This window comes from Ascaphus truei, chromosome 20, assembly GCF_040206685.1.
Source record: "Ascaphus truei isolate aAscTru1 chromosome 20, aAscTru1.hap1, whole genome shotgun sequence".
In the NCBI taxonomy this organism is placed as follows: Eukaryota; Metazoa; Chordata; class Amphibia; order Anura; family Ascaphidae; genus Ascaphus; species Ascaphus truei.
In genome coordinates this window covers 16,211,722-16,225,814 of record NC_134502.1, presented here as the reverse complement: position 1 = coordinate 16,225,814, position 14,093 = coordinate 16,211,722, and the positions used below count along the sequence as shown (strand labels likewise).

General features: G+C 44.0%; 1 protein-coding gene across 1 annotated transcript; it reads right to left on the bottom strand.

The window, feature by feature from the left end:
* Positions 1-5,752: 5,752 nt before the first annotated feature.
* On the bottom strand, positions 5,753-13,222 carry LOC142470948 (extracellular calcium-sensing receptor-like). Its single transcript, XM_075577753.1, has 7 exons — positions 12,965-13,222; positions 12,197-12,289; positions 10,994-11,824; positions 8,047-8,274; positions 6,997-7,062; positions 6,770-6,893; positions 5,753-6,687 (listed from the first exon to the last, which is right to left on the bottom strand). The coding sequence occupies exons 1-7, from the start codon at positions 13,220-13,222 to the stop codon at positions 5,765-5,767; spliced, it is 2,523 nt and encodes an 840-aa protein (XP_075433868.1). The 3' UTR covers positions 5,753-5,764.
* Positions 13,223-14,093: the final 871 nt, after the last annotated feature.

Here is a 14,093-nt window from a genome sequence, read left to right as displayed (position 1 = left end):
GATGACTTAAATATTGATGTACGTGTAATTGCATACTGTACGACTCACCAGGTGTCAAATGAGAGGTAGATGGCCCAATATCTCGGTTCCCTCCAATGCCAAAAATGAGTCGGGGATTCATTATTGAATACATTTTTTCCTCATAGGAATGTAAATGCACCGATGCTGGAGGGCTGCCTCCTGTCCCACATGCATGTCTGCCGGCATCTGCCATCTTCCTCTTCAGTCTGAGTGTAATATCACCAAAGCGTTTCTTACACGTCTCAGGTGTCCTTTTAAACACGCCTGATGCTGAGACAGATCGGCATATCTTTGCCCACAGTTTGTACTTCTGACTTGTCTTCGTTTTACCTGTGTGCATATATAAAAATGTTTTTAGACATGCCTATAGGTTAATATATATTTAAGTAGTGTGATTTCATTCTGTATGGTAATATCTGAAACTGTTTGACAACATGTTCATATAATTAACGACACCTATTAGGCTATGTAATGCGCATTAGTGACACATTACATGTGCCCAATCATCAGCACATATCCGTAATAGCATACATGTTTACATGCTCAATGTTACGTTACTCATTGATTAAACATGGATGCCATATTTGTTGCATTTATTTTAACAATGGGATGAATTTAGTGTGAGGGAGTCGGAAAGTACCATAGTCCCACTTTGTGGTGACTGAGAATGGGCCTGTAGAAGGGGTAAGTGAGCACGAAACGTTATGTTTCCCCTGCGTCTCACCGCAACCACTTCCTTCCCTGTTAGGGATTTGGTTATCATATCCCTCACGTTAGTGATGTGACATATCCCCCTTCCCTCACCATACCTCCCCCTCCTGTTAATTGTATGTGGTTAGAGTTTTGGTGAAAATTGTCAATTAATGTTCTTCAGTTTAGCTCATTCAGTTATCAGCATTTCAAGTATCATTGATTGTTTAGTATTAATTATGAGTGCGTGGAACACTTTTTATGTTCTATATGTCCTTATGAGATTAGAGGTCTCCTCATTGTTCCCCATCAAACAATAATTAAATATGTCAAATATAGTTCATACATTAGGTAGTGCGGTCTATACAACATACTTTGTATATTATAATAGATTATTTGATAAAAAATACTTACATGATAATGATCCATATAGTTGATCATAGGAAGACATGACACCTTCAAAAAGGATGTCATTTTCCCGAGGGGTAAATCGTGTGTTTCTTAGGCACTCCGTACGCGCCTGGCTTGATGCTGGCCCCTCATCACTTCCATCCTCATCACTGTTTGTATGGTGGACAGTGTCCCTCTCTCCCTGTCCACTACTCCCGCTACCCTCATCCACCTGCACTCCCCCACCTGGAGTATCATCACGGGACGTCCTGGCACGGGATGTACCTGCCCTGGCATGACGGACAGTACCTGTACGTCACACTCCTCTCCCACGCTCCACCACTCCCCCACTCCCACCAGCCACCACACCACCTCCACTCCCACGCTCCACCACTCCCCCAGCCACCGCACCACCTCCACTCCCACGCTCCACCACTCCACCAGCCCCCACACCACTCACACGTCCACTCCCACATCCACTCCCACATCCACTCCCACTCATCCTCTCTATTTCACTCAGTCACAAAAAACAAATATAAACAAAAAGGACACACTCACAAAGTTCTATCACAACAACAATACAAAAATGTAGCGAAAAAATATATAATAATACAAGACAACTCACTCAATAATCACCAACAAATCACCAACTCTCTCCTACTACTACTACCACCAACTCCACTCTATCTCTCCTCTGCTCACAACTGCACCCACACACGCTGAAGAAAATGGGCGCTTTATATAGGGTGTTCCTCAAAAATCGTGGAGCGAAAGTGTGATTAGAATTGGTGTCATGTGCTTGGCTAATTTCCTGACTTCATCTTGTCACCACTTAACCCCTACAGTACCATGTCTATACAAATATATCTATCTATATATATATATAGATGACACACAGTAATTTACTACGATATTATAGTGAATGGATTCACTCGTTACATGGACTCTCCCACAGATACCGCCAGGAAAGTCAGGGGACATACATGAACCTCAGAGGAGCATAATTGCGTTTGCGTGGAGATGAGCAAATTATTTAAAATTGTTTACATTAATTTTTATAATACAGTAAATGAGCAGGGTGTCTCCGGAGCTGAATCGCATTGGTTTCAGGTCCGGGGACCCCTTACTTCAGGTGATACAGGCCCCGTTATGGGCTGTCGGTATCCCCTGTACTTTTTAAACTTCCGCGTCACGTGATCGGGACATTTCAATTCTGCAGGGGATACCGGCACCACATATCAGGCCCTGTATCTCCTGAAGTAGGGGGTCCCCAAGGCAGAAATCAATGCGGTTCAGCTCAGGGGCCCCCCTGCTCCTGCACACTATTATTAAAATGTACATTAATGCAGCTTCATTACTATATCAGATAGCCGCTATGGAAAGGAATGATTGTTTATTGATATGTGTGTTTTGACCGTAGTGTACATGAACAGGGGATCTCCGTAGATGCACCGCATTGGTTTCATCCACAGAGACCCCCTACTTCAGGAGATACAGGCCCTGATATGTGGTGCCGGTATCCCCTGCAGAATTGAAATGTCCCGGTCACGTGACGTAGAAGTTTAAAAAGTAGAGGGGATACCGGCAGCCCATAACGGGGCCTGTATCTCCTGAAGTAGGGGGTCCCCGTGGATTATACCAATGCGGTTCAGCTCCGGAGACCCCCTGCTCATGTACACTATTATGAAAATGTATTTATTTTGTGTACGATCGCTTATAACAGCCTTTCATGGAGATGCGAAATCTCCATGCAAATGTCACAGGCGGCTTATTTTTTCTATCAGTTATCGTACGTGAAGTTTAAGTGCGCAAGCAGAGGGAAAAACCTTGCACGCATGATAAGCCAGTTTTGGGCACGTCCGATAGAAAATGGGCTGAGGGCCTTAGTGAATCACACCGCCGGCTTCATTTTTTATCGGACGTGATCATTTTTTTCAGCCCAGCGCGAAAGCTCGGAGCTTAGTGCATAGCCCCCTCTGTCCCATGAATTTGGAACCATTGTTCACATAGCAGAGCAGTCCCAGTGCTGATGTTGCAAGCTGCATGGGTGGAGGTTCCCTTTCCCATTGTGTGGGGTTTGGCCTATATTTATTGTCAAAAGTGTCTGTACCTGCTTGAGGGTATGCAAGGGTATGCTCAGGCGTACTTGGACGACATGGTGGTCTTCAGTAACAATTGGGTCGAAAACATTACCCATGTAGCGGTGGCCTAACATCCAGGAGGCCGGGCTTATGTTAAAGTCGACCAAGTGACAAATCGGGATGTGGAGGTCATATACCTCAGGCACAGGGTATTCAGGAGGCATCTCAAACCTGAGCCAGCCAAGGTGGAAGCAATTGTGGAGTGGCCACTTACCAAGACCAAGACAGAGGTACTGGCATTTCTGGGGACCACATGGTATTACTGCAAGTCGTTATCCCACTACAGTGCCCTGGCCAAACCTCTGATATACCTGAACAAAAGTCAACTCCTTCGCATATTAACCTGATCAACAGATTCTCAGAGTGCCTTCAAGGCTGTACTGGAAAGCGCTCTGATCTTTGCAGCACCCGACAATGACAAGCAGTTCCTGATTCAGAACGATGCCTCTCAGGTGGGTACTGAGGGGGTCAAACACCCGATCGTTTTGCTGAGCTGCAAGTTGCTAGATTGGGAGGAGGCCAGTGCTATGATTGAGAAGAAGTGTTTGGCCATAGTATGGGCCCTCTGTAAACTCCAGCCATATGTGTATAGCTACCTATTTATTGTACTACTGTGCACACACCATAATCCCCTGAGCTGGTTCAGTGTGTCTCAGGGGATAATGCCAAGCTGATGCGGTGGAGATTTACCATGCAGGTGTATGACATAACAGTGCAGCACAAGAATGGAAGTGAGCATGTTAATGCCGATGGACTTTCCCGGAACGATGATCCGGGGCCGGCTAAGATCCAACCTTTGAGCATCAATCTTGGGGACAAACCCACTGGGGTTGCTACCCCAGAGCTTTCTGCTTAAGTGGCTGGTATGATTGTATGAGTAGATTTGGATGCTTTTAAATAAAGCTTAAGCATGCCATTACCCCTACCTGTCAATGATATGATATAGATATTTATGTATGTACAGTATATTGTATCAGTCCTATATATGTTCCTCTTAAAGGATGTAAACAGTGATATATAACTCGGTTCAGGAGTGGGGGCCTGAAAGGATTTACTCTCTATTCTAAAATGGGCTGTAATCACATCAGAGTTTTGTATTGTAGGTCTGGACACTCTGATGAAATTAATTGTTGAGCAACCAGGTAGAGGTCGACCACATGCTGAGTGGACTTGCACTGCAAGAAAGCTGTAAGCCCTGGGGCTGTATGTGTATGGTTTGCCTGTGAAAGGGGAATGCATCAGCATTGTCCTTGCCCAGCTGCAACCCCAGTAATCTCATCAACCAGGTCTTGGGCCGTGTGCCTCATCCTGTTCCCCCAGTTAGAAGAAAATGTTGTATGGTGCTCTATAGGAAAAGCAATACTGAAAAATAATAAGCTTCATATTTGGAAAATTAACCCATTTTGTAGATGTTGGTATAAAAGATTGTCCCAATAGATGTATGACTGGTAAACTATAATCCCACGTAGCACGGTAGTAAGGATATAATGATAGACACCTGCCGGTGACCAGTACTAATAAACATCCAATTCTTTGGAACAAGATAACATGAATAATGTCCAAAAAGTATATAGGTCAACTGGAATAAACTCACGAATGAATGTCCACGATATGCAGTAAGTCCAATGTATTCAGCGATCCAAGGGTTAAGTGTGCATCCGCCTGTAGGTGAACATGATGAAAAAAGGAGAGAAAACACGGAGCACTACGTCCAGTGCTGGCAAAGCCAGAAAATAACAACAAGGATGCGTTCCCACAATAAAAATTAAAGCTGATTTAATGGATCAAAAACAAACAAAATACACACCAACGCATTTCGGACTATAAATAGCCCTTTATCAAGGTGAATAACTACTTACCCTCTGGAGTGCTATTTATATAAGACCGGGGTGCAGTATACGCCAATCGCCATCACTTCCAGGTACGTCACGCGGCGCAGAACGTCTGACGTCAATATGCCTGAACGCGCAACGCGAGTGCGTCTGAAGACACAAAACGCGTGACAGTCACAACCCGGAGACGCAGGGGATGAAGCAAAAGTCCCGATCCACCACTGCATAAAGCCCTGGCCAATGAACACCAACCGCCACCAAACCCACAAACAAACATTGTGGGAATGCCGGGACAGTAGTGCTCCGTTTTCTCTCTCTTTATTTCATCATGTTCCCACAGTTACTCCAGTTGAGTGAGTTTGTGTTCATTTTATGTACTGGAAGTTTGTGGAAATGTTTTCCATTAAATTAATTTTTGTTCAACTCTGCAGTTCTGTCTAGTGTTCTGATCCCTGGTGTAATTGTTCTGGTCTCCCATGACCCACATACTCTCGAATGAACAATAATAATTTAACTTATCCATTCATTCTGTCACTTTTTCACTTCCATCTATTTACTCAGTTGCTAACAGAGTTTTACACCCAGCAACAATTATATAAATGCATCAGAGGTAGCACTTTTCAATTAACATACAAAGAGGTGATTGTAGAAATGGTTTATTGGGTCTGAGTAGGCTTCTGGTATTTACATTTATTTGACCTTGTCAGTTTGATCTATGTCTTTCCCCATGAGATGCTCTCTTGAGTTCATGTTGGGTCGGAACAATATGATGAAACATTTGGGCACAAACATGCAGACCACCAGAGCCCAGCTGGAAGACAGGATGGCGAATATCTCCATGGCCACGGTGTACATGCCACGTGCGCTGAGGGAGGCCGGGATATAGGACACCCAGACACTGAGGAAGGCCAGCATGCTGAAGGTGATGAACTTGGCCTCGTTGAAGCTGTCGGGTAGCTGCCTGGCCAGGAAGGCAACGATGAAGCTAACAGTAGCCAGCAGACCGAGATATCCCAGCATGCCCCAGAAGACAATGGGGGAGCCCTCATTACACTCAACGATAATGACCCCAGATTTGGTCTGGGTGTTGAGTTCAAGGAAGGGAGGTGAGAATGAGAGCCAGAAGATGCAGAGAAAAGTTTGAATCAGGATGCATAAAATTACAATAAGATAAGACACCCGATTGCTGGTCCACTTCCTCAGATTGCTACCAGGCTTGGTGGCCTTGAAGGCGAAGACCACCATTATAGTTTTGGCCAAGATACATGAGATACAGAGAGCAAAGACCATACCAAAAGCTACCTGGCGCAGAAGACACTTCTCAGGTTTGGGGAAACCAATGAAAGCCAAAGAGCAGAGGAAGCAGAGGGACAGGGACCACAGGAGAAGACAACTTAGGGTGTAGTTATTGGCTCTCACAATGGGAGTTGTTTTGAAGTGGATAAAAATTGCAAACATAACAACAGGGAATAAAGAGGAGGAGACACTTATAACTGTCAAAGTGACACCCAATGGCTCTTCATAGGAGAGGAATTCTCTTGGCTTTGGGAGGCATTTGTCCCTTTGAAGATTGGGCCACATATCCCACGGACATTTATAACAATAAACCGAGTCTGAAAGAGACATACAAATAAAGCATTTAATAATCTATCAAGTTATATTCAGACTTTATGTTGGCTTTCTAGATCTGCTCACCTGTTTGGTTGGAGATCTCTCCTCGGGGACAGAGGACACATTGGAAGCAGCAGACAGGCTTCCCTCTCAATGTTGCCTTCCTAAAACCAGAGAGACAACTGCTGCTGCAGATGGAGAGAGGGACCTAGAGGAGAATTTGGAACGATGTGCAAAAGAGGAAGATATTGTATGACTGGTATACAGTACTATAAAAAGGACAAACTCTGTCCTGACTGGTTAAGACAAACTGAATTATTGGGATATGACATGTTGTCAACAGCACCGAAAGTGGAAGGTTGAGTCATTTTGTCGAACTGCAGTAGAATAGAGATGACATTTCTTAAGTAAATGAATGAGCAGGTAATTTTATGTTGTGTTTCAACATACACACCTGATTTCACCCATGCCTCCCTGCCATATCTTCCCCTGTAAATTCTGTTAACCCTCTCATTTTAATACTGACTAACCTTATAACTCACCCCACAAAGCATCCCAATAGCCTGCACTCATGGTTATTCACCCACACTCAGTCACTCCAACCACCCATTGTGGCCAAGCACTGCCATCTACACTGGCGACACACTTTATTCGAGCTCGGCTAGTCCCACGAATTCGGGTATACCCGGGTGTATTGAGGTTTGTGACTGTTTTCTGCCCGAGTGCATTGAGGTATTTTCCAGGCAGGGATTGAAGCATTTTATTCCCGCTGGCTGCAATACTGCACAGTATATATATATATATATACTGCATTACAATTCATGAATTTATGCCATCTGGTAGACACGCGAAGCATTGCAGCCTATTAAATCCTAATCATTATCATTTAACAGATCAGCCGCCCGTCAGCCAGGCATGAACCCAGGCTGGGAAGGCAAACGCAACGGGGCTTGTCAGAGGTGAGGAGCGGCGCATTCCAGGTATCTGCCAGGTACATACTGGGTATTTGCTCGAATAAAGTGTGTCGGTGCAGTACAGCACTTATTCCCTTACCTGCTGTCTCTGTAAGTTCCCCATCAAAAATCTTAGATTGTAAGCTCTTCAGGGCAGGGATTTCCTTTCCTCTTGTCTGATTTTGCTGCACTTATTGTAATATTATAATTCCCTGTACTGTATTCTTTGTGATGCGCAGAGTACACTTTTGGCGCTATATAAAGACATACAATACAATATTACCCATTTCCATCATCCATATAACTTCTTCTATTGTCCGTATAGCCACTACGTATAACTCCTTCTATTGCCCCATTTAGCCGCTCCCAATACATGTACAGTAACTCCTCTCCATGACAGTACCTTACCTCCCTTCCACCTGACGCCCAGTGCACGGCACTGACATTGATGGTGAAAACCAGTCCAATTGGAGCTCCGGTATCGTAGCTGCCCACCTTGACCTGTTTTATTCCACCCTCCGGACTCAGCTGCCAGTTCACTATATCATACACCGCAGGTGGGTCCCCGTTCTCGTTAAAGAAGAGCTCCCTCCCACTGCTCGTTCTCATGCGCACCTTCATCACATAGTGCAAGAGCTGCAGAGAGAGAAGGGATCACAGTTATGTTACATATTCCCAGAGTTATTACAGATAATGAGGCTCGTAAAGGAATGGGAACCAATGGAGTTATCAAAGGAAACTCATTGAAAGTAGTGGGACTCTGCTGCCCAGAGGTGCTGGTCATTTAAACCCAAAACTGGGTACAGTATATTGTCAACATTTTATTTTCCTTCATATAACTCCCCCTATTGCCCCATATAACCACTCCCTATAACTCCTCCTATTGCCCATAAAACCCCTCCCTATAACACCTCCTATTACTCCATATAATTGCTTTCTCTGGGGTAGATCCTCGGAAGTCCGTTAAATATTTTCTGATAAATTAACTTCACCGGGTCGAGATGGGTGAATTTTTTTTTAAAACGAATTTGGATCTGCAATGGATCGACCGATTCCTTTTGGTTTATGGATTTCCGCAGATTAATGTCAAAAAAGTAGATTCGCATTTTGCGGATTTTTTTTATTATTGCCAATGAATTCAGTGGATTCCGGGAAAAAAAGAAGAATCCCCCAAAGGATTGCTGAATCCGCGGATTTGGTTCTACAAATCCCTCTATGGGTGATATCCAATGGTGGTTGTTGATGAACCGGCACTGACTGAAACTGCCCAAATCCGTTTGCGGATTTTAAACCGCAAAATGGATTTTTTGAGAAAACATCAGCGAAAATCCGGGAAACAGATTTGGGCGAATTCACCCATCTCTACTGAAGGGTATCTTCAATGCTCAGCAATGATGCTTTAATGGCTATTTTAAGCCGTAACATGCTCTTGCTAATGAAATGCAAATGAGGTGTTTCCTCTAACAATGCATACTGTATCACATACAGTAGCTCAGCTTTAGTTAACGTAGGGATTTAACGTAACATTAGTTACTGTAGGTCATAGCAAATATTGGCTTTACTCCGAACCTTAACACTGAAATAGTTTGGTTACTGTATAGGGTCAGGATAAGTATAAGGCTACAGTTATCAGTGGCAGATTTCCTATTAGGCCTGATAGGCCCGGGTTTATGGCGGCAGAATTTGGAAGCGGTATGCTGGCTTGCCACTCTGCGCATGTGCTATCAGATTCAGATTCTGATTTAACAGAGCTCGGTGTATCTACCCCTATAACTCTTCCTATTATCCCAAAGCTATGCTCTGCGTCTTGACCAGTGTAATACAAAGTTCTAGATGCCATATTGGTGGCCTGGAAAAATGGAGATTGATTGCAGGCTGTGATACCTGTTGGGAGACCGACAGAGTTCTTCTTACAAAACCTCATACGTTTCTACTTCAATTGTAATCTGGCATCAAAGTTAGAAGGAAACATATACTGTATTTATTTGATTATTGGGTGACCCTGGTTATAAGACGACCCCCTAATTTCAGTAGTACAGTAGCTGGAAAGAGAAAAATGTACACCCACGCACATACACAGACTCTGTGTGTATCTGTCTCTCTTGTTGTGTCTGTGTGTGTGTATATGTCTCGGTATCTCTGTTCTTTGTGGCTCTGTGTGTGTCTCTCTCTGTCTCTGTGTGTGTCTTTCTTTGTGTGTGTGTCTCTCTCTGTGTGTGCCTGTGTATCTGTGTGTCTGTGTGTTTCTCTCTGTGTTTCTCACTGCCTCTGTTTCTCTCTGTCTCTCTGTCTCTCTGTCTCAGTGTCTCTCTCTCTCTCTCTCTCTCTCTCTGTCTGTCTCGGTGTCTCTCTCTCTTTGTGTGTCTCTCTCTCTGTCTCTGTGTCTCTCTCTCTGTCTTGGTGTCTCTGAGTCAGTGTCTCTCTCTCTCTCTTTCTCTGTGTCACTGTATGTCTCTTTCTGTCTGTGTGTGTATCTCTCTCTCTCTGTCTCTGTGTGTATGTCTCTCCCTGTCCTGTGTGTATGTCTCTCTCTGTCTCTGTATGTCTTTCTCTGTCTGTGTCTCTCTCTGTGTCCCTCTCTGTCTCTCTGTGTATGTCTGTCTCTGTGTGTATGCCTCTATCTCTTTCTCTGTGTGCATATCTCACTCTGTCTGTGTGTGTGTGTGTCTCTATGTGTGTCTGTGTGTGTGTGTGTCTCTCTGTGTGTGTGTGTGTATGTCTCTCTGTGTGTGTATCTCTCTCTGTGTGTGTCTCTCTCTGTGTGTGTCTCTGTGTGTGTGTGTCTCTCTCTCTGTCTCTCTCTCTCTGTCTCTCTCTCTGTCTCTCTCTCTCTCTCTCTCTCTCTCTGTTTGTATCTCTGTCTGTATATCTCTCTGTGTCTCTCTCTGTCTCTCTCTTCCTCTGTGTGTCTCTGTGTTTGTCTCTCTTTGTTTGAGCTTCCTACCACAAGCAACATGGATACTTCATGTCCCCAAGGTGGAGCTTCCACCATTTTACACTCCTACCTCATACATCCGACTGTTGATTGGCTCAAAAAGTGGGTGGGGAATTATGCAAGTATATAGTTTTCAAATTAACTTTACTGAAAAAAAATGTTGCCTTACAATAGGGCAAAACCTGTATATCCTGATGTGTTGAGGAGGGACATAGAGTGGTGAGAATATGCAGTATATGTTTCCTTCTGTGTTGCAACGGTACATTCAGAGAAGAAAGCTACGAAGTTTTGAAAGCTCTGTGCACTATAATCTCATCGTTAATTCTGGTAGATCAATAGGTGTCTAAAATCATTTATACAAAATGTCATACTGTATTACGCTGTACACTCTCTAGTTTTGTGTTTGTTAAAGATCTCTACCTGCCATGGTCTGAAATTCCAAATATGTGAGCATCTTCCATGTGAGAATGGTCCTTCTCCTTCATGGCAGTCAGACAAATCTTGCAAAGCTTTGGCTACAACACGAACTGCATTATAGACACAGTAGGTTGCTCTTAAATCGGAGACATCATTGTAGCGGTTCTGGATGTTTTCTAGATTTTCTGCTCCTGTACAATTTTTTGTTGATGTCCCTGATGAGCCTGTTAGGGTTTTCTGGTCCGGGAACTTGCAGCTGAAAGCTTCCTCCCAGAATATCTTCACCCACTCTCCTCCCGTAGACATGGAGGGGTGGATGCTGTTGAGAAACTCTTTAAACCCTGAGATAGTCCCACTTGGGAGGGCAAAACCAATTGTTCCAGAAAGAAGTCCTAAGTATTTGTCCACTGATAAGATGGGGGAAGTAGCCCAAGCTTCACTGGCCAACAATATCTTCCCTGTCACCTCCTGTCTCAAAAGCTCATCCAGAATATAAGGCAAGTAAAAATCAATGGAGAAGATGATCACAGCCTTGGCCGTTGACTGTTTGATGACACGGGCAATGTGTGCAGCATTGAGGTCAGGCTGGCTTATCATGATGTTTTCTGTAAAGGCCACGCAAGCTCCAGCCTTAAGTATCTCTCTACGGACGATCTGAATGCCCTGTTGCCCATAATCATTGTCAACAGCCACAAGCCCCACCCAGGTCCAGCCAAAGTGCAACACCAGCTGGGCCAGTCCCTGGGACTGGAAGGCGTCACTGGGGACAGTCCGGAAGAAGGAAGGGAACTGTGTCCGGTCGCTCAGGAGGGAGCTTGTGGAGAAGTAGCTGATCTGTTAAGAGGAAAATGCCAGCGAGGTTGGGGAACAAAACTGAATCAACACTGGTTCAAGGATTTTGGGGGCTAAATTTACAAATATGTCCCAGATGCCAAACTGGAGCAAAACTAGTGCAAAAGAACAGTACCACATTTATCAAAGGGAAACCCATCAATTGCTATAAATGAGATTCCTTCACTATGTTTGGTGCTGGTTTTACAACAGTTTAGCATCTGGCAGACGTTTAAATGTATCACTCCATTAAATCTCATGGTAAATAATGCATTAGTCTTAACAAAATGCACTGTGTTAACTGGTGTAATAATGTCTGTTACAGCTACTGTATGTACATCATGTGATCTTCCAACATGTGCATGTCTTACTGACACTGGTTTCCTTTTTCCTTGTGTTGATTAAATCTGCCAGGTCTGAGGACACATTCATCTCGACGCCTAGGAGATCAAAGTCCTGCATCTTCATCTTAAAGAGGCAATCACTGCTAAAGAATGACCAAAGTGCACTTATTCCACTGACACGCATTGTTACCTTTTTTTAAACTCAAATCAGACACCTTTATGTTTTTTTATTGTGTTTGTAAAGTAAGACTGGGGAGGGGTGTGATTTCCTCTGACTGCTCTCTTTTGAGCGATGTCCCTGTGGGTTCAACAAGTGCATCTATAGCCAGAGACCATATCCCCACCTTCCCTTATCTTTATTGACTCTCTGATAAGGGCATGTCGGGATAGGGGTAAAGTAAACACTTGAATGACAAACACTCCCCCCATTCAGAGACCCCTAAAAATTCAACAGGCAAACTATGTGGAATTACACGTGTAATACACAGGCAGACTATGTGGAATTACACGCGTAATACACAGGCAGACTATGTGGAATTACACGCGTAATACACAGGCAGACTATGTGGAATTACACGCGTAATACACAGGCAGACTATGTGGAATTACACGCGTAATACACAGGCAGACTATGTGGAATTACACGCGTAATACACAGGCAGACTATGTAGAATTACACGCGTAATACACAGGCAGACTATGTAGAATTACACGCGTATTACACAGGCAGACATCAGTATATGAAATGCTCACGCTCCAATGGTTATTTTAGCACCACATACAGCAAATTCAACCTTACCTGTGGGTATCGGTACAGTCCCAGGATCTGAGCCATCAGAATGGAATATGTAGAGACCGAGTGGCCGATGACAGCTGCCAAGGGGACACCTTGATGGCACCTATAATTGGGCACAGGCGGCCTGTGCCCAGTCAGCACCTGTAGGGTTCCTGCAACTGCCCACTGTATCACAGTACATGAATCATAGACTTGGAGGACCAAGGTGACGTTGGGTAGAAGTTCACTGTCACTGTTGATCTCCTGCACGGCAAACTGCATTGCCAGGACACGCTGGTAATTATCAAAACGAGACCTGGTTATGAGAATAAGTGTTGGGAATCTGATGAGGCAATGTAACCCTAAGGATATTTTGAGGTTCAAACCATGAATCATATACAGTACTAACGAGTGAGGAATGGTTGTGTATAGATAAAATATAACGGGTACACCGGAATCCCTCATCGAATGGGGGTACAACTGTGAATATAGGACACACTCCGATGGACTAGGGAATCAATAAACTACAATTATTTTAGGAGGAGCGATGTTTCGGTCAAGGCAAAGGTCCATGTAAGGACTGAAACGTTGATCCATGTACAATAAATGTACTGTACTTTATTGATTACCGAGTTGCTCACTGGACAGCCGCTCTCTATTTTATATATTAACAATGACAGTAAAATGTGCATTGGGGGATGAGTAGGGTGTGTCAGTATTGGAATCACAGGGAGGGAGGTTTATGGCAGGATTGAGGATAGCAGAGCGGGCTGTATGTACAGTATGAATGTATGTCTTTATTTATATAGCGCCATTAATGTACATAGTGCTTCACAGCAGTAATACATGGGACAATCATATAAATAACAAATAATACATAATGGGAGAAATGCTTCAGACATAAAACTAACATTTAGGAAAATAATTCCCTGCTCTGAAGAGCTTACAATCTAATTGGTAGGTAGGAAGAACAGAGACATTAGGAGGACGTTCTGGTAAGTGCATCTGCAAGGGGCCAAGGTTTATGTATGACGTGTAAAGTATCAGCCACGGAGCTATTCAAATGCTTCATAAAGCTGGCGTGTTTTAAGGTGGGTCTTAAAGGTGGATAGAGAGGGTGCTATGTGGATATTGATGGGAAGGGCATTCCAAA